The sequence below is a fragment of the Thrips palmi genome, unplaced genomic scaffold (genome assembly GCF_012932325.1).
Source record: "Thrips palmi isolate BJ-2018 unplaced genomic scaffold, TpBJ-2018v1 HiC_scaffold_5, whole genome shotgun sequence".
Taxonomy (NCBI): Eukaryota; Metazoa; Arthropoda; class Insecta; order Thysanoptera; family Thripidae; genus Thrips; species Thrips palmi.
Window position 1 is genome coordinate 4,309,880 of NW_023144632.1, and position 20,109 is coordinate 4,329,988.

At 38.3% G+C, this 20,109-nt stretch overlaps 2 protein-coding genes across 9 annotated transcripts; both read right to left on the reverse strand.

Moving 5' to 3' along the window:
- Window positions 1–38: 38 nt before the first annotated feature.
- LOC117651298 (neurofibromin) lies at window positions 39–18,159 on the reverse strand. Of its 8 annotated transcripts, none has more exons than XM_034395171.1 (41): window positions 17,981–18,159; window positions 17,437–17,580; window positions 17,151–17,343; window positions 16,909–17,017; window positions 16,730–16,836; window positions 16,499–16,617; window positions 16,241–16,372; window positions 15,380–15,622; window positions 15,082–15,272; window positions 14,831–14,975; window positions 14,629–14,757; window positions 14,355–14,548; window positions 14,088–14,271; window positions 13,836–14,022; window positions 13,378–13,422; window positions 12,568–12,641; window positions 12,284–12,436; window positions 12,023–12,174; window positions 11,772–11,943; window positions 11,553–11,692; window positions 11,261–11,476; window positions 11,063–11,182; window positions 10,807–10,982; window positions 10,499–10,710; window positions 10,163–10,419; window positions 9,977–10,069; window positions 9,764–9,897; window positions 8,062–9,335; window positions 7,787–7,973; window positions 7,197–7,693; window positions 6,217–7,116; window positions 6,046–6,133; window positions 5,785–5,955; window positions 5,542–5,693; window positions 5,205–5,429; window positions 4,801–5,007; window positions 4,258–4,344; window positions 2,818–3,020; window positions 2,555–2,741; window positions 2,278–2,464; window positions 39–2,185 (listed from the first exon to the last, which is right to left on the reverse strand). In XM_034395171.1, the coding sequence occupies exons 1-41, from the start codon at window positions 18,038–18,040 to the stop codon at window positions 2,064–2,066; spliced, it is 8,568 nt and encodes a 2,855-aa protein (XP_034251062.1). In that variant the 5' UTR covers window positions 18,041–18,159; the 3' UTR covers window positions 39–2,063. The 8 variants fall into 8 exon arrangements, with proteins under 8 accessions (XP_034251062.1, XP_034251060.1, XP_034251067.1 ...); XM_034395169.1 differs by having other exon boundaries at window positions 16,909–17,062; XM_034395176.1 differs by lacking the exon at window positions 13,378–13,422.
- Window positions 18,160–18,691: 532 nt separating this feature from the next.
- Window positions 18,692–20,012, reverse strand: LOC117651305 (U6 snRNA phosphodiesterase). Its single transcript, XM_034395186.1, has 5 exons — window positions 19,815–20,012; window positions 19,503–19,648; window positions 19,255–19,432; window positions 18,995–19,154; window positions 18,692–18,907 (listed from the first exon to the last, which is right to left on the reverse strand). The coding sequence occupies exons 1-5, from the start codon at window positions 19,988–19,990 to the stop codon at window positions 18,716–18,718; spliced, it is 852 nt and encodes a 283-aa protein (XP_034251077.1). The 5' UTR covers window positions 19,991–20,012; the 3' UTR covers window positions 18,692–18,715.
- Between the last annotated feature and the right edge of the window lie 97 nt (window positions 20,013–20,109).

The window sequence follows — 20,109 nt, forward strand, 5'->3', positions numbered from 1 at the left end:
AGGTATACGTTGTTGTCTTTTAAAATGTTTACAAAACGTTCATTAGAGTTTAAATTTTAATACACATAATAGAATCACACATAGATTTTGAACAATAAGAATAAAATTTTATCACCTTGGAATATGGTATACTTAACAATACAAGTTTACTAAATAAAGGAATCCACATAACATCAATAAAATAAGAGGTTTTCTTAAGAGCAAATTTGAACATTAGTTTGAAGAAATACAACAGGAATCTGCAGTCCAAGGATACCATTAAACCTGCATAATATACCGGGTGTGTCTCCATGTTTGGATAGAGGATGTCATCAGAGGTATTGTGATTGTGGGGGGCAGGGAAAGCAAGGCAGCCCCCAGAACTTCACGAGTGCACACTCATCACTTGACTTTGTCACAATGTCGACACCATGGCAACAATATCTATGGATTTTAGAGAACTTTTTAACCTGACTCACCCATACCTCCTCTGCTGTCCACATGGTGAGCGCTCAGTGGTATTTACAGCACAATGCAAGCCGAGCGGAGTGAAAGTCCGTACTGTGTTGCCTGCCTCATGCTGTCAAGTTCAAACGCAATTCACATACAGTAGAGTCTGCAGTCCCCATTGGCCCACATCAAAATGCTTCTATGCCTGCCCTGGAAGTTTCTCCCAAACATGCAGACACACCTGTCATGAATAAGAAGCTAACGACCTACACAACATCAATTCTTATGATTTTAAAGAGATGACACAACACACACATTTTCATGACATTCAACAGCTACACTACATTTGCATAGAACTTAGCAGGAACAAGAACAACTAGATCAAAGTACGATAAAGAGAAATCCACGACTGAAGAAACTGTCACGTCCACAGCTTGACTACAGACTCAGCTGGAATGATAAACCTTCACTGCCCTACAAGAGATGTAGTCCTTTAAACAGAAAACATCTCCTGACACCCACATCTCTCTCTCATACATGTTAATGTAATGAATGAATGGCACTTTAGTCCTAAACCACAAGAGGACTGCCTACACATAAACATAAAGACACCAAGATAAAATATTTGTTAAACATCGCTACATAAAATTTTAACCACCAGAGAACTCTGAGATTGAACAATTAGTTGAGGAGTACGTAAGAATTGCCACAAAGTCACACATAAGCTTGTAGGAGTTAGTGAATACCACAGACAAAGCTTCTCCTAAAATAGTACAGTAAAAAATGCAACTTAAAAAATTACCGAAAAGACACCAACTTGTGATGTAAAGAGACATTTAAAGAAGCTTGTGAAAGTTTCAGAGCACAGAATGTAGGAAATACAGACAGGAATAGGAGACAAACACACACAGAATGAAAATAAAAGCAGTGGTTTCACACTTCAGTGACATTACCACTGAATAATTAGCAACAGCCTTAATTCCTAAAAGCCCAATTCTAATCTAATATGGCCTTACTAGGGGAAAATTCATTTTGCAACATGTCTTACATTCCAAACAAAAACAAATTGGGAAATAAAATTTTTGGTTTCTGTTAAAATAAGGATGGACTGCAGCAATCAGTTTTAATCAAAGCTCCAGAAAACTCTTAGAACTAATGTAAACCCAAGAATTCATTCAATAACATTTGGAATACAGATTTGAAACACAAATGAATTTAATTACTAGGAGGGAATACTTAACTCTCTTGTTCCCCAGTCTTATATTTGATCAGTCTCCAAAAACAAACATTTTCATAACAACAATAAAATATTAAATAATACATAAATCTCTATATCACATAATCCAAATTAGTATCATTGGCAACTTTGATTGCTCAATGTCCTCCAGAGTTACAGTTGTTACAGATACGCAAATAAAAATGCAAGGCAAGCCAGTGGTGCACTGGTTCATTGATAGCTTAATTCCCTCAAGACAGACATGATGCCACCCTTTAAAGTTAGATGCTACAGGCACACAAAGTAAATGATCAAATATTTTAGGTCTTTCTTCTAATAATTGAAAAAGGAATAAGCAATATTAAAGGTGTTCCCTGCCACAAAGCCCCTCACAGTTTGTAGTCGACGTGTCAAACCCTTATTTGGAATCACTTCCTATTTTAGAAGTAGTGGAAGCAGATCGCTGCTTGCCGTATGAACTTCGCCCCAGAGATGTTGAACAGCATGATGTATTATCAGAACCTATCTCCAATCCCACATCTGTAACATTTGGTTTAAGTATTATTAGCATTACTGTTACAAGTTTGTAACAAGGTGGTATTTGAGTTCAATCCGTAGCATTAAATACCAACCTTTATCAGTGGGGGATCCCATGTTTAGAGATGATAAACTAGATGAAAGGTTCACGTTGCTAGAAACACTCAACATTGATGGGAAAGGAGCCAACTCAAGTTCCCCATCCTCTAGAGGTAAACATGTTTCCACCATGGCTTCCAAGCAGTTGACAAAGAGCTCAGCACTTTCAGCAGTACACTGACTCTATAGAACAGGAAAAGTAAATGTGAAAATAGATTCCAAGAATTAAGATGCATATCCATTAGATTCATTACATGAGGTAAATGATCATACTTTTGTAAAGGGTCCAGCAAATCTCCACAGACCACCAAAGCCACAGGTTTGCATGTAATGAGGCTGTTGTTGAGAAGTATCCTCACATGCGACCATATTTTGTACAATGCTTTGGACTGCACTCAGTATCACAGGGTCATGACAGTTGGAGACTACACTGGTTAATTTAGCGTCAAGAAGACTGTGACTGTAAAGAAGAGGGAAGGTGCTATGGTGAACTGTACTATGTTTCTCAGCAGTTTTACAACGGGAGTTGCACTTACATAACAGGAAACACTCTTGGAAATACTACAGAAGCTTCAGCCAAGTACTGGTAAAGTATCCGTGTCTCGCCTTCATCCGTTGCATACTTGACTAATGTAGCGAGCACCGTCAACACAAGAGCTTGTGTTGAGAAATCTGTTAAGACTTCTGGATCAAGAAGAATGTTGTTCTCATTTGAGACAGAAACTCGAGGACTTCGATTCTGTCAACAATCAAAACATAGTTGTTATCAGTCCATATTCCATTGCAGTTTAACATTATTCAGTTTTTAAACCAACTTCCTTTTTTAAAGCATATGTTATTTACAGCAAAGACCCTAGCAATAACTAGCTTTTTCAATTTTGATTTATTTGATTAATTTTGATTACTGTATGTCCGTTTGCATCAAGATACAAGACAGCACTGTTTGGTTAATTGTTCAATATAGCAGCTCTGTAAAATTGCCCAAAAATAAGGGGTCAAGTCAAAATAAGAAAAATCCATCAAGGGCCTTGCTGACCAGAATTTAAATTTAAAAAAGAAGGATCACCTTAAATTTTACCAGTGTATCATAACGAATTTTGGCACTCAGCAATTAGTGTCTCATGTTGGATGTTCTACATTCAAACATGGATTATACTGTATACCTACATAAAGCTATTTCACTAAGTACAGAATTTTCAAACATATAAACACCTACTAACGGAAGAGAAAAAATATTTCAAGCTATAACAAATATTATAGTTCTGTACATTCCTGTTCTCTCTCCATACCTCCATTATTTCAATATATTCTCTTATGAATAATCTAAGATAAGATAAAGTAATTTTGTCCTTTGGGAAAATTGAACAAAACTGAGGTATGTGCGAGACATAAGAAGGGAAAAGAGAGAATGAATGAGAGATACACAACTTTGAAGTTACCAAACAAAAACTATTACAACATTAAGATGAAAAAAAAAGAAAGACACCAATATTTTAAAACTTACACAACTTTCGAAACTTGAAAAATTCCCAACAAACAAAGCAAAGACCAAAAAAGAAAAGACAGGTAACAAGCTGCAGAAGAACATTGGATCATGTATCACCAAGATCATGATCGCTAAAACCACATACGGCACATCAGACTCTGAAGAGATGAGACAAAGAGGGGAAGGGAACACACAATGATGAAGAGCCATGCAACCCAACAAACTCCATTTAAAAATATGAAAACACTCATTAAAAATCATGCTTAACAACAAAGGCATGCTGTATATTAGTCACACACCACATTAAACCACTTCATATTCAAACAAAATGCTTGTTGATTAAAATTGTTCAAAATATATCCAATATTGATCATAAATGCAGTTAGATGACCATCAAGTAGGTCAGAGTGCTCCCAATGACAAAACTTCCTTTTCATTGAATCCAAAAGTGGTGTGTGAAAGGAAATTCTACAATAGAAGTGCACTCTACCTGGGATTCAGCTTCCTCCATTGTCTTTTGCTCTTTAGAAGTCGGCACCGAGAACGATCGTTGTGTTTTGAACAGGACACGCGCATTCTGAACCCAACATAATTTAGTCACCACTTTTGTCACCAGAAGGAATTTCATGACAAAACAATTTACACCACAATTGAAATGCCAGTTTTGTTAAAGAGACCAGCAGGAGGAAGGCTTTGCCTCAACTACAGTCATTGATGTTGCCCATATCCTTTTATCGCATGCAATAATTGCTGTGTCCTGATAAAACTTTATGCAGGACAATGTTTAAGGCAGAAAAAAACACAACGATCAAAAAGGTATTCGTCGGTCTTGACAATGGTAACAGTCCAAACAAGTCACAGCACCAGCACAAACAAAATTAAAAAAAAAAAAATCTGAAGTGAGAAAGAGATGAAATGATCTGTTAAGATGAAAGGCAGATTGCAGTAGATATGATGGAAGGATGGCCGAGAAGGAAGGGGAGACAGAAAGAAAGACTGGCTGATTGTAGTATGTGGGAGTTTGGTGTCTTACTTTCCCATCCACATCAGCAGCATCTGACTCGATACTGGATTTTGAAGCCGTAACTGCCGGGACTGATGAAGAGCGCTGATTTCGAAATAGCCATCTAGGAGGGAGGGGGTTGGGTTGGGATCCAAGGTCCAGACTTTGCCAGACTTTAGAAGGGGATGGGGCTGCAGTAGAAGCACCAGCAGCACCAGCAGCAGAGCAAGAGCTCCCCTATTCAACAACATTGCCATATGCTGTCAAATGATACAATCAAATAAAAAGTTTATGCAGTTCAAATCAGGATCATCTTCAGATAACACCTGACACTGGTATTCTAAATATATAACAACATGAAGGTTTGTTTCTAAATGGAATTTTCTCAAGGATACAGCAAACAAAACTCATAGAAAAAAAAAGATTGTTGATACCTGTTGCTGTGTCTTCTGCTGCCTTGCTTGAGAAAGGGCATTCTGATCAAGCATATCCCATGACTTTTGACGTCTATTTGTTGGGGCTGTCATGCTGACTGTGCCGATGAAACCAGGACAAGCAACACCACTTGGGCCAGCTCGATCATTATTTGGAGTGGAGGTAGAAGTTGATGGAGCACTAGCCTGACTGCCAATGCCAGAGGTACATGGTAGCTGAGGTAGCTGTAATTAGATAATTGCAAGAAATAGGAAGAGCAGAATAAATTATTTGTCCTTACTGCTCATCTCAGAAGAAGACAAAGATGAATTAACAAAATTTAAAATTAGAATTTACCTGAACGACCTGAATGACAGTGACAGGTGGTGCATTTGCGTGTCTTATGTCAACAGCAAAACTTTCTGCAGAGCTGGAATCTGGTAGCATTCGGGCCAATGAATGTTTAACATGACAACGACTTCGAACTTCTTCAGACACAGAAACCAAAGCTGTGGAAGAGAAAGGAAGTTTATGGTGAGACACAACCGGACAGAACACTCAATTTGATTCAAGATATTTCCATCATAAATGTCTGCATACCTGCTAAGTATGCAACACTTTCTGGAGTAACTTCAAATTTGTCTCTCTTATGAGGCTTTGCAACAATACCAAGCAGCATGGTTAGTACACGTGTCGTACGAGTGACGGTTGTAGGGGTTGGATGACGAAATCCTTTGAGTAAATGACCAACCAAAGCAAAGTGGAAATTTACTGCAAAAAAAACATACAGAACAAATCCTCAATAAATATTTCCAGGCTCTTGATACAAAAAATTTAAAAGTCAGAGGAAAACAAAAGTACCTTTAAAACTAAGGCCCACGGCATGGTCCAATTGTTTAAAGTGCCATTCTAAGGGTTCACGTGTTGCCATCATTACTTGCTCGAGAGACTGTGGTACAGTTTTAGGTTAGATTTGAAATGAGGTACAAAACACAAACACCAATGGTAAAAGTAAAAATTAAGAAGACTTACTCTCTCATCAAATGACCGTTGTGATTCTAATGTATGCAAATTCTGCTCAAGAAGAGCAAGCCCAGAAGCATACAGAGAAACTTCATCCAGTTGGAGTACAGAAAGAGCCACCCAAAAGAGAGCTCGATGTATAGGCGATTCTGGCCTTAGGAGAGGTTGAAGACGGGTAAGGCACATTACTAGTGCCTCCAGGAGAGTCATATCATTGAAACTTTCCAAAGCTTTCACAAGAATCCGGAGAAGCTGTTTGATGTCTTGGTCGGTAATGCTTTTGCTTATACAGCCAAGAACAATAAGAGCTCGTGGTTGCAACGCAGGGTTGAAACAAAATGCAAATTTCTTTGCAAGAGAAGTCCAGGTTTGAAGCCAGTCACAGGTGGGGACCTCTCTCATACAAGCTTCCATTATTTCAAGGAGGGCATCTGTGATCACCTCCAAAGAAGTGAGGGACAGCCGTTCTCTGTCAGACGACAAGCCAGAGAACACCCTCTCATTCCCCAACAGCCTATCACTAGGATGGCGGTAACTTGACCTAAAAGCAGTCACAGCAGCAGATTTCACCTTGCTGATCCCAAATAAGAGATAAAACTTAGGAAGGGAAAATTCATCCAAGCTGAGACGCAGCACTCTCTGTGCATCTTCATCAAATGTTGGTTTAGTGCAGGTGCAAAGGGAATGTATGGTGTTTATCACAAGACCATGGGTTGAAGCTCGCATACTGAGTGATCCAGAACAAACTAGCATGGCTATTGTATGGAAAAGATGCGGCAGATGTACAGCAACATCAAGGCAATTGTTAAAGGACAACATCAGAAGGTATCGAGCAAGGATGGCAATATCATCCCACAGGACATGGGCTTCCAACAATTGAGTTGGAGATGTGCATGTTTTGTCCAAAACCTGAAAAAATACAGAGAAAATTAGACTATATTTTTTCTTTTGGAAAGAAGCCAAAATTTCAAGCAACAGCAGATACATACCCTACAAAGACGATTAATGATCTTTCTCGACACAAGAGAAACATTTGCTGATGCTAGAGCAACAGCAGTGTCAGCAAGAATTTCAACAACTGGGGAGCCAACTCCATGTTCTCCTGATCGTTTTATAAAACTGTCAAGCACCATATCGATGAGCTCTGGAACTTGACCAATAGAGCCCCATATTTTAGCTTGAATTGATGGGTACATTTCCACTTCTTGTACAGTCAGTTGAATAAGCTTCTCAAGTATAGAGTTAACTTTCTGTTGTCGCTTGCTTTCATCCTGCCTCTTGCTTTCATCTTGCTTACAGAATTTTACAAGATTTGGAAGCCATGGAGTCATATACTCCAAACACAGATGCTTCAATTCTATTGTGGAAACTCTAAATCCTTGCACACACTCTTCAAGAAATTCTAGAGTTAGGTGAGGTTCATTTGTGGCCAGCTTCTCACTTACAGATTTAATGAATATGGTATTATTTGATGGAATGCAAAGACCTGAGGTGGGACGGAAATGAAGAAACTATTACTAGAAAAGGTTTGTCTACAGCAGTAAGACAGATTTCAAAACATTCAACAAAAAAGCTGTACCTGACGTCTCTAGTAACTGGCCTTCAATTTTCAAGTCAAAGGTAGCTGTGAGAGCACAAAGCTGGTTGTAAGCAGCAGTGCGAAGGTTGGGATCTGAAGACCCTAAATTCAACAGGGCCATGTTTAGCAATGTTCCAGGTACATCCTTTGGACGGATCTTCTGATGCACTGTTACAGAATCCTGAGCCTGAAATAATTAAAGGACACATGTAGATAGATAGATTAAGACCTCCATCAGCTGTTTTAGAGCTAAATTACGGAATTATGTTACTTACAGGTTGGGAAAGTTCCCATCGGTTGCGAATGTGTATAATTGCTTGAACTATGCTGTCACAATCATTATGGATGAAACTCAATGGGCCTGATTCATTGGCTATAGTTAGAGTAAACTGATTGTCATCCACCAAACACACTTCTTCAATTTCAGAGGCATAGTATACATCATTCAGAAGAACAGAATGAGACAACACTTTAGTCTTCTCTGCCGAGGTTATTTGAATAGCAGTGGGTCCAACCTTCATGGCAACTTTGGTGTCTTTGTGAGATAGCTTTAGGGCGTTATTAAACACCTTCAAATCCTCATCAAGAGCCAGCGTTGCGCCAGGTAGTTTTTGCTGATCAGGTTCAATGTACTCATTTAATTTTGCTTGAGCTTCAACAAACACCAATTTTCTGTTCCCTTTGATTGGCTGCAGAATGCGATCATGATACTTTGTGTACTCACGCACCCAAGTATTGCAGTTATAAATGAAAACCTGATTGATGTTTTCATTAATAACAGCGGGTAGCACATGAAACCATTTCTGGAGAAACTCGGTTCGGAATCGGTTGTCCGTGTTTGTATGTGTGAAGTCAATTACCAACTCAAATAATGAATGGCAAAACGGTTTCAAAGTAAGAATCACATTGTAAATAAGTAGGTCTCCATTAGTTTCACCAATTTTGTATCTCCTTGCTATGTAATAGAAAACAGGATTACCTGCTTTAGAATATCCAGACTGGTAAAAGATATTAAGAGCTTTCAAGCTTTTGAATTCCTCTTTTTCATGAATTTTGTGCTTCACCATGATCTCTTCAAACTTGTTGCTGGACATATCAATAGAGCTCCAACGTGCATAGGTGGAGAAGAGTAAATGTGAGTCAACTGGCTTATGTTCAGGAGGTCCCAAATAAGCCAGGAGAGTTGCCATTTTATCAAATGGTCTTCTTCCAACTGCTTTATGGTCCCTGCTGCTTGAGAGATAATCACCGATTCTTTCTTGGTGATTCCAAAGCAGACGATGCAGTGCCAGAACATTTGCATCACTTATGAATGACATGTTATGTGATGTTTGATCCATTGTTTCACAATCAGAAGCGATTTGTATGAAAAATCGTCGTCCAATTTCAAAATGATCATGCAGCATATCATTGAATGGTAACATGTGTTGTTCCTTGCTAAACTCCACATGATTAGCAATATTTTGTAAGATCTTAGACATGAGCATCAGCCCTCGCTTTACCCCAGGAAGTACCTGCCGGTTCACAATACCCATTTCCTGAGGAGATACTGTAAATACAAGTGAAAAAAAAATGTTGAAATTCCAATTATGTTCCACGATTAATGCAATTAAATGACTTTTAAGACGACGCCTCCTAATAGAATAATCCTAACTGTCAGTGCTGATCCAAGACAATTTTAACAGCTCAGAGGTTTCAGAGGAGGCTAAAACTGCTCATTAGCTCTCTTCATTCCAAAGCAGCGAATCATGATATCACTGATATACAGCTTCCACGTTTATCTGCAAGGTTTATACGTTTTAACAAGTCCATTGCCAAGAAATTTGAAACAGCATGTTGGCGTTACAGAATTTTACGAGAAATAGCTTTTTACGCCGTACAATCTGCGCCGACAGCTAGGATTGTCTTGGATCAGCACTGACAGTTAGGATTATTCTATTAGGAGGCGTCGAAGTGGTCACTTTCAGTCTAACAAACCTATTGCTGGATTGATGAAACGGAGAAATATGACAGTGCCAACAGCACCTATGTTGTTCTGAGGAAATTGAGGGTAACGCTTGCTCAAAACCTGGTACAAGCAATGACACATGCTACGAAGTTGAGGTGGAAACCTGAAGGAGATTGATAAACAACATAAAATTATTACTTGGGAAAGGGGTTGATAAAATCTGATGTAAGTGAGAGACCTACTTTTCTGCTGATGATATTATATCATTGAAAACTTTCTCTGTTAATGTGATTAAGTTTTGACGATTTCGTTCGATGTTTTCTGATGGATCCAGTCTGCAAAATTTTAAAAAATTCCCATTCTTTTCTCTTGAAGTTACGTAATTAAAGTAAAATTGATACAAAAGATTGACAAGGCTAAGTTTCTACCTGGCAGGATCAACTTCAAATCCTTGAGAAGGATCATCCAGAAGGGGACTTATGAGTGGTTCTAACAAAGATTGCAGGTACTCAGCTCCATATATTTTGAAACAAAAGGCCATAATTTTGCTTCCCAGTGAGTTTCCTCGAAATAATGTTTGCATACTATCAGACACTTCAACTTCTCGATAGAACATGTTCCATAGTAATGGAGAGAGCAAGTGTTTAGCATCAAAAAGAGTAACAAAAACTCTTGCAAGTTCATCCTGAAAGAAATTAAATGAAGTCAAGAAATAGTTGCCAGTTACACTCCTGTATAAAAACACAATGAGAGAGGCTCCATACCATTTGTGAAGTTGTTACTACATTTGCAAGTGCCATGGCTATGGGCAGTTCACCCTTGTCACTAATCATGGTGACAAGCTGCACAAGCTGTTCAAACCTGTCAGCCAGGACAGTCTCAGCTAAGGTGTTGAACTCAGTGCCTTGTTGCAAAATCTTAGTCAAAACTTCCATGAATGCTGCCCTTGTTTGCAAATCTCTGTTGTAACCCAAATCTGTAAAATTGGGACAGAGAAGAGGTGACCAGAAAAACAAATGAATAAAACTTTTCATAACATGATAAAAACACAAATAATTAGTGAAATACTGACCAATGGAGTGCATTAAACCACTATCAATGTTAGCGGAAAGCAAATTTGACATAGCTTGAATAGTAGCTTGGCGTAAAGTATTATTCTTATTTGACTGCACTCTTTGGCGTGCTAGAGGAACTTCCTCTTGATTTTCGGTTGAGTCATTCAATAAATTCATGAAAAGAGTGAAGTACCTAAAAAGTTCATTTTAAAATAAAATAAAAACTGTTTGTCAGAAACTAGAATGTTGATTCAAAAGTGCCTCTTTGCTCACTTGAGGAAAAGTTGACTTTTAGCTTCCATCAGATCACCACGGTCAGATTCCTCTGGCTGCAGAGGGAGACCTCTAAGGAGAGCTGCCACTGCCTCCATGCAAGCCTGATCTAAATCTCGACTGAAATTCGCATAATTACACATATCACATTTTGAATTAGTACAAACAGAATAAATCAACGGCTTCATTTATATCTACCTTGTGATTGATGTTACATCACCAGGCTGTGGCGGCGCTATTTGATGAGCTGTTCCCATGACCCAATCAGTCAAATACTCAACCAGTTTGTTTCGGAACTTCATTTCCTGCCGGAATGCAAGGTCATCTCTGCGCTTCATCATTGCTTCTACGAGTTGACAAAGCTTGGTTTTGATGTGAATTGCATGAACTGTCATGTCCAAGTGACGAACATACCTATTGAAAATTTAATTATAGAACTACCACCCAATAATTTAGTTATATACCACAGACAGTTACTGAAAACATTTACCTCACAATGGCCAGCATCATTCCTTCAATAGAGGTAACTCCAAGATGCTCTGAGGGCTGATCAGTCTTGCTATCTAACACATTCTTCATGACAAAGATTATGTGTTCAATAAACTGTGTGTTATGGTCTGCAACCACAACCTACACAAAACAATTAATTGTCATTATTGAGTTATGCACGTATTTAAAGAAAAGTAAAGACAACACAATATCCACAGACCTGTCCTTGGGAGTCAAAGAACTTCTCCACAAAAAATTTTATTTGGTCAAATAAAATTGGATATAGTGCAGGAGACATTTCATGCCCAACTAACTCTTTCACATTTTTTTGAATTTGTGGTCCAAACTTCTCATTCTTGCAAACCAATAATTTGAGCAGTTCTCCAACAAATCTTAATAGAAAGGGGCCATTAGCAGGTTTTAAAATAGTACAAGTAAGTTAAACAACACAGACTGAGGTGAATATCTTACTGTGTAACAGGACAGTATTGGACTTCCTGGCTGGTCTGACTGGGCTGATTGGGAAGCACATTACATTTACGAGATGGGCTCTTCCGCTGAAGACAAACTCCTCCCAGCGACACCAAAAAGCCCGTCATGTTGGCCCATTCGTTTATTTGATCCTAAAAATATTAAAAATAAAAAAAAAAAATCACATGAAAAGGCATTTAAAGAAATGCAGAGGTGTATGTGGTGGTTAAGCCATCAGAATTTAAAGAATCATACAAGTACCTCTAGTTCATGCTCAGAATTCTGGTGTGAAGCTCGGCGTTTTCCCATGGAACGATGAAATGGTTCCATTTGACCATCTTCCAGCTTAGTTTTTGGGTACAAAGATAAGGAGTTCTTTGATACTTCCCAGTTTCGGAAAGTCTCCTCCCAAGCCTGATACAAGATACAACAAAATTGTAGTGCTTAATATTTAAATGAATGAATTACTTGAAAAAAATATAGAAAGGAATTTCAGAAACTCCTAAGTAAATGGGTGAAGCGGACAGCTCACTAAGGTTCATTACCGGTTGAACTCCGTTTACACAATGTTCTATTTTTCGCAGAAGAGCCATGATCCTCTTCTGAAGGGCAGCTCGGCCTGAAACAATGACTCACCATTACATTTCCAATGTTGTGGATAGGGAACTGTGGTGTCATTTATCTCTGCTTTAACATTGTAGAAAATTTTTCTAGCACTAGATGCCAATATATAAAAAGAGTAAAACAAGCATGTAGGCAAATTGCTATCAAATGTCCCTGAAAGAGAAAATTATGACATGCAAACCCTGAACAGTTGGCATAAACTCAATGTGCAGAAACATAAGTGTCACTAAAATGTACCTCTTAATTCTCAAGTTATTTATAACAGTAAAAAAAAAGGCTAACCCAGTGAGATATGTACATCTAAAGGAAGCATCACAAAGAAAACAAGTTTCATGATCTAAAACAAAAGCTAATAACACTACTTACTAAGCAACACATTAAAATGAGCAAACTTAATTAATTGTGTATAAAAGACAAAATTTTAAACTTTTTATTACTAATTATTATTAATGTTGCTGACTGGTCTCATGAGGTGCTACACTGTGCTCCGCGTAACACATTTCCAAAAATTGCGGTGGGTCAATAAAGCCTTTGTACTGAGTGGTGATACAGCCTGATAATTAAATGAAGAGCAAAACTATGCACTAGCAACACCAAAAAAAAAAAAAAAAAAAAAAAAAGGAAATCAAAATAATAAGTAAAACTTAGCATATAAATAAAAGTGATGCACAAGTACTGTATACTGGAAGGAGCAGAGTATCTTGAAAATCTACAGATGATGCATGTCTTACCATGGTGCTGTTCACGAAAATGAATTCTTGAATCCCCACTGGTAGCTTTTTTGTAAAATTTAGAATGTACAATATTACTGTGAATTAATACTGATACAGACTTGTTGATAATGGCGACATTTGAGTGGAAGAACACCAAATATTGAAAGAAGTAGGGCACAAGCCACATCAAGTCTAACTAAACTTGAAACCATATTTATAAGAACACTATATGTAACGAAATCCATTGTTCTGATCCCTTGAAACCTAATGTTATAAGTGTCTTTTTTTTTAGTAATGGTTGCTTTTTTAGGTGGGGGAAGGCGTCCAAATTTGGAAGCTCCGAAACAAGAGTGTATTTATATTTGAATATGTATGCAGTAGACTTTAGCGGAGACATGAACAAGGGTAGAGAGTACACTTTTAATTGAGCCTGAGTTTTCATTAGTTGGAATTAATATTACAGAAGACATCCTTACCAGTTGTTAGCACAGTGGATGCCTGGGCAAGCTCTTGATAAATGTGGTAGTTGGGTAGCAGAAATGTTACCGTAACTTCATCTGATCCACACCTGATGTCTGCCTCTTCACACAACAAACTAAAGCATGACATTGCAACTAAAACTGCTTCCATGTCAATACTCCACAAGTACATGAAAAACACAACCTAAAGGACAATAGTATTAATATCACAAAACATATTATTAACATACATTATATGCAGAAAAATACCTCCAGCTTGATGTGGGCCTGTTTGCATATAGCAATTTGACTACCAACATTGGCATAATCTTTATGCCTTGTCAGAAATGCATTTCGACACACCAGTATTTCTCTGAGCCATTTCAAAATATCAGTGTAGTTCATTATTTGGTGCTGGATAAGTTTTTGTGATATAGAGAACAGAACTTGGGAGCTGAAAGAAAACATAGATATAAGACCCCCATAAAATTATAAATTATTGAGTAATTATAAGTGTGATGGTTAGATTGTGCATACCTAACATCCCAAAAGGTGTTAATAGGAGCTTCTGGATTCCAAACTTCGATTTTCTCAGGATGGTGGAGTACAAGCAGAGCCTCCATTGCTTCTTGAGCTACATCTGGCATAGTCGGCTGATGAACAAGGCTAACAAGTCCATTAATTAGTTCAAGAGTCGAGCTTTGGATTTCATGACCTGCCTTGCCCTGATTCTGTAAATATAAAGACACAACTTTTGAAGAACCATGCCACAAAAATTGTTTTGCCATCATCAAAAGGAACAAGTTATTACATTGAGCATCAGCATAGGATCTGCATGAATGAGTCGAACCATCCAAAGCAAAAGATTTTTTTGGTGATTAAAATCTTCTCCTCTTTCCTTGAACTTTCCAGTCGAATCTTTGCTTTTCAGGGTTAGAGACTGAAATAAAAACAGGAAATTGTAAGATAGAACTTTTAAGTCAAGGGGATGGTTTATTTCATCACGTATTTACCTGTATCATTCTCAGTGGAGTATGTGCGATGTACCCTTGGGTAACTTTATTAAGAGTGTCTGTGAACATGGATCTCAGTTCGGATGACTTGTTGTACACCAAATCAATTTGGGGCCACCATGGGAGTCTTGGCTGGGTTATTATCCTGTAATTAACAATAATGACAAAAGCAATGGACATTGTTTTTAGTGCAAGTCAAGGTAGTAAAAAAAACACCATGCAAAAGACTCTTTTGATTGTAAATGCTTTACCTGTACAGAGAACTTATAAGCACAAAATGATAATTTGGAGAAACAGCAGGGTTAATGCACACTTTCAGTGCTTCATTATTGTGAGGCTTGATGCGGAAACAAGACACAAAGCAATCAATCATGAGATCAATGTCTTGAACAATAAAACTAGCGCCTCTGGTGAACAGCTTGTTTGGGTTGAATAAGAGATTCTGAAAGTGAGAGAGAAAGAATACAGACAAAATGAACCATAAGACAAGTTGTCAATTGGGCAACAATTTAAAGAAATATTGAAGGTAGAACAGGTCACATATCTTACTTTTAAATCATTGATGATACTCTGAACAAGTGTGAAAGCAACATTATTTGAGTCTAAAATATTTATGTATGTAGATGCTTTGCAAAGCTTTACACAGGTGACTGCAGCAGCTTCAGTAAGCTGTTTGCTGTTCCCATGCGGACCCAAAGCACGTTTCACATTGTCAATGAATGCTTTCTTTTTGGAGTGACGAGGAGAACATGGAGCTCCAGAATCTGCATTAACTATTTCTTCTAAAACTTTCTGTAAGGTAAAGAATTAAATTAGATTTCAAATAAGAGGCAGGGACTTATCATTAAAAAAAGGATATGTTACAGTTGGAAGTAGGTGATTGGTTCCACCTAGTTCTAGAACCAAGTAGAAACTAACACACCAGCTCAACATGCCCCATCAAGTAACGACTGGCTTGCATGAAGGTTGAAGTGCTTGCACCCGGCGCATAGCGAGCGGGTAGAGGTGTCATGGATAAAAGACCATCCGGGTGCAATTTCTTTTCATTGTTTTGACTTGGTAACTTGCTTGACTTAATCCCTTTTAAGGCAGCAGGCTGACTGGATGTAGTGAGCCAGAGCTGATAAATATGTGCGCTGCCCATGCTGCCTTACTTGCATACACAGCCCTATGTTGCCCCAGCACCCCTCAACAATACCACCTTCAGCACCCGAGTGTGGTATGGTGCAAAAGTCAAGGCAGGAAAATGTATGGTTACACCTAGTTACATCCAAGAGCAATTCGGTTACAACTGGTAGTGATTGGTGTGTTTAGGTTCCACCTAGTTCTACCTGATTGGCACTAGCTCCAACCAAGCAGAACCACCTCATACTTCTAACCATAACAGATACAAAAATGATCAGTTCTTACTGGTGATAAAATAAGTAGCAACATTTGGAGAGGCCAAACTGCTGCTCGCCCTTTTTTGCTGCTGTCTGTTGAGGTGTCCAAAATGTCAAATAAGTTGTCACAACCTTTTGAAAGGTCCTCATTGGGTTTTTTCTGTAAACACAAAATTAGCAATGCATCCAAGTCAAATAAAGAAATATACAATCCACTGGAGAGCATGTTTCTGTGATGAAAGGAATGCTTCTAGCAGAAGACAAAAGCTGACAAGTTATCACTTACCTGAATTTCAGCAAATTCATGTGGATAAGTATCCATCCAATTCCATATGGCCTTCTCAAGGGACACCATAAGAACAACTTGGGCAGATTTTTTTAATAGTTTGAACTTTTGGATGGTTTCTAAATTTTTTTTCATTAAATAAAAACAAAAATAAAAAACAGAAAGGCAAAATGTGATTAAACCTAACAGGAAAACAATCACTAACTCCAACTTACTATCTCTCATTCTCACCTTGCAATAGTTTGATGAGTTTAAACACATCAACATTAATATGTTGAATAAGTTCAATGTCACTATAGTCTGGATTTTCATCATTAATAACACTTAATTCCTGAAGCCTTTAAAAAAAAAAAAAAATTAAAATTTCTGTGACAGAAAATTGTTATTATTTTCATGATAATTGTGCATACCTTGATGAAATACGATTAAAGACAGCTTGGAAAAAATTGAGACTCAGGGCAAAGAGCACCTTAGAGGCAAGATTTCTCAGCTGCAAGGCATAGGGCCCATCAGATGTATCTGTAACAATCAGTGTTGATTGAAGGGTAGTTATCTTCCCCATTGCTGGGAAGAGAAAGGAAGAAACAGTTACTAACATATGAATACAAAATAACTTTTTAAAAGGACAAAACCAGAATAAGAAATTATTCACCTATGAACTGGCATATCTCACGAAGTAGCAACTTTACGTTCATGTTGTCATCAAATCTTGTGTTGTCTTTGATGTCCTTAGGCTGGTTGCTGAGACATCTTTCAAGGGTATCTAGCACAATGAGTAAACTCTCGTAACAATTGCGCTCGATGTCAGGTCCATGAGGTCTTGTACCTTGGGTCACATTTTGACACTAAACAAGCAGAAACATGAAATAAACAACTCATTTTGACAAAAAATGACCTCCAATCCCAAAAGACAATCAATTAAATTTTAAAACCATTACCATTTCGTTTACTCTCTGCAAACATTTAGTAAGACCAGATATCACAAGGAAGAATCTGTGTCTACTTATTTCGATCAAAGCTTTTTTATTCTGCTCCTCATTTATTCTCGAGTGCGTGTTCTGAGGCATAGTTCGGCATGGCAGCTGAAACATATGTCGTGATTAAAAACAATTAAGCAGAAGGAGAACAGTGTGTTCCAATGCATTTGGTTGTCAAAAATTACTATCTATACAACTTCTAGTTGTGACATATTGATGACAGAACAGGGACCCAGCTGGGGTAGGCTGTCTGCGTGAAAGGGGATAAGTGGGGAAAAGTTGAAAATACCCATTTGGTCCGCAGCAATGCGATTTTCCCAGAGTTTTCATCATTGTTATTGAGATGTCATTCATGAACAACCACGAATGAGTACGGCCACAGGCCCATTTTCACATCCGGCCAGCCCAGCCCAATCCTTGAATGGAGTGTTATTGATTTTTCTTGACAGGTCCCCTGCCTAGCCCAGCGCTAACCCCGCCAACCAGATCTTGTTTAGGACCATACCTGCTCTTCGAACCGCGTCAGCAACGAAGAAACCCATTCCTGAGGCTTTTGAGTCCCCATCTTTCTGATGAGTTGTTTTCACTGGATTTCACAGGTAATTCTTCACCTTTACATCCATGAACTGCGCCATGTTGAATATCGACTCCTCTCTCTTCATCTCTCTCTTTCTCCCACTTTCTGCCACTCTCTCTCTTGCTCTCCCAGGCCGGGCCATGAGCCCAAGTCACTCAACGCAATAATCTCCCTATTAGCCTCCTTCCAAATCGTGTTATTCTTTCTCAATCCTTTGTGACAGATCGTCATGAAGGTGAAAATGAGAAGGGGGAAATGAGGGTTATCTTGGAACGAGAGGAAGTGTTGGCCTGCCAGGAATCTTGTCGGCCGTCCTTCTATCCAACGGGGAATCGCGCATCCCGTTCGTCCCGTGCGTCTGCCCGGCTGCGAAGGTCCACCCTGGCGCGAGGCGGTCCGCATTTCAATTTCAATCGTGGATCAACAGGCAGCACTGTTGTACTTGTGGTGTAGGTGTGGAAGGCTTGGCCCACTGACACTCTTCATCAGTTTTGTGACTGCATTAACTTCATTAGCAGTTCGACATGAAAACATAGCCGAGTCATGTTGTCATTTCAGCTTCAATAAGATGAAGAAAAATAACCTTTTGTTTTGAATTAATTTTATATGAGGAAAGTAAACGTGCTTGATGCAAAAAAATGATGAAGTAAATAGCTTTTATTGTTAATACATTAATTTAAATGAAAAGTACTTGTTGCCAGTTCTGAAATGCAGTGCCTCTACATTGATGCCCCATTCTAATGGGTGGCCATGAATAAACATTTCAAGAGAAGTCTGAAGTTTGGGCAAGTGAGATTTCAGACTATTAATATGATTACCAACACATGAAGCAATGCTTAGATGGAATGATGCCTCCTGAAAAATTCAAAAAATTATCAATATGCAAATTTTTTTCTATCAAGTAGTTCTAATCCACCGAAGTGGGACAATGGATTTAATTACCTCATAAAAAGGAGGCAGCCTAAAATCTGAAAGAACTTGATCCAACCTGGCAACTAATTTTGTTAAATTTTCTTTCCCGGCTGTTACGACGATACCGATGAATGTTCGAGTTTGTTCCTCATTTGTATACACTCTTATATCTCCCAAACAAATTGGAAATCTAAAGTTAAGATTAATAAGAAAACAAAATTTTACAAGCAAAAAGACACAAAGATAAATCACGAAAGAAGATTTACTAAACGTAATAGGGCATAAATTACCTTTTAACTGAGCACGCAATGTCTTGAATGGATGATGATATGGAGTCAATCCAATGATGTTTGAGAATGACTGTTTTGGTCACACTAATGTGCAGATCATTTGATCTCTGCAGATTTAGAGATGGATCGCACGTTGTACAGACCAGATCGATAAATGATTCAATTGATGAAGATGCATCTGTCAAACTTAATCACAATGTACAACTCTGAAGCATTTTACTCCGTATCTAGGAACAGGTGAAACTTACCGACAGATATATAGACATAAGATGCCCAATTTCCTCTTTCGTGAGGAAAAGATCTGACACGTCCACTATGATCTGCTTCTGAATCTTTTACCTGGTCAGGAATGTCGTCCTTGAATAACTCTAGCAGGGCAGTTGGTGGTGGCAGCCTGAAATCCAAAATGGCATTACATAAAAAGTGTTTTTTCAATAAAAATTTGGGTGTTTTACTCGGTTAAGGAAAACAATTAAGGAGGCAATCTTTTGGTTCGAAAGGATTACAAAATACTTCAAACACGGCTATTTCGGTTGCAGTAAGGTTAAGTAGGCACTTACCTCCTAATATCATTGGTAGCGAGCTTCTTGTTCTGAAAACAGTTTCCTGATTCAGCGCAATTTGGCAAAGGTCTCTTGACTGACACTTTAGGCCCTGGAATTTCTTCTTCACTTCCATCGCTACTTGAGTCGTAGGCCGATAGAAGATTCAATGCATTGTTTGTCGACAGAGACATTTTGGAATACCCGCCCCTTTCCCCTTCCGCTTCCTCCCTCCACCCTTCCACCCTTCCCTTCCGAACTTAAGACTTTAAAACCAAATCCAAATCATTCACAATCAAAATATTCACACACA

Excerpts from the sequence above, each read along its gene's own strand:
- LOC117651298 (XM_034395169.1), bottom strand. The coding sequence starts at position 18,040 with ATGGGGACTCAAAAGCCTCAGGAATGGGTTTCTTCGTTGCTGACGCGG. Across the intron at positions 5,430-5,541 it reads CTGTCATTCAGGTCGTTCAG|CTACCTCAGCTACCATGTAC; the intron begins GTAAATTCTAAT and ends ATCTAATTACAG. Across the intron at positions 5,008-5,204 it reads AGCAGAAGACACAGCAACAG|GGGAGCTCTTGCTCTGCTGC; the intron begins GTATCAACAATC and ends GTTGTTGAATAG.
- LOC117651305 (XM_034395186.1), bottom strand. The coding sequence starts at position 19,990 with ATGTCTCTGTCGACAAACAATGCATTGAATCTTCTATCGGCCTACGAC. Across the intron at positions 19,649-19,814 it reads GCTACCAATGATATTAGGAG|GCTGCCACCACCAACTGCCC; the intron begins GTAAGTGCCTAC and ends TTTGGATTTCAG. Across the intron at positions 19,155-19,254 it reads ATTGCGTGCTCAGTTAAAAG|ATTTCCAATTTGTTTGGGAG; the intron begins GTAATTTATGCC and ends TCTTAACTTTAG.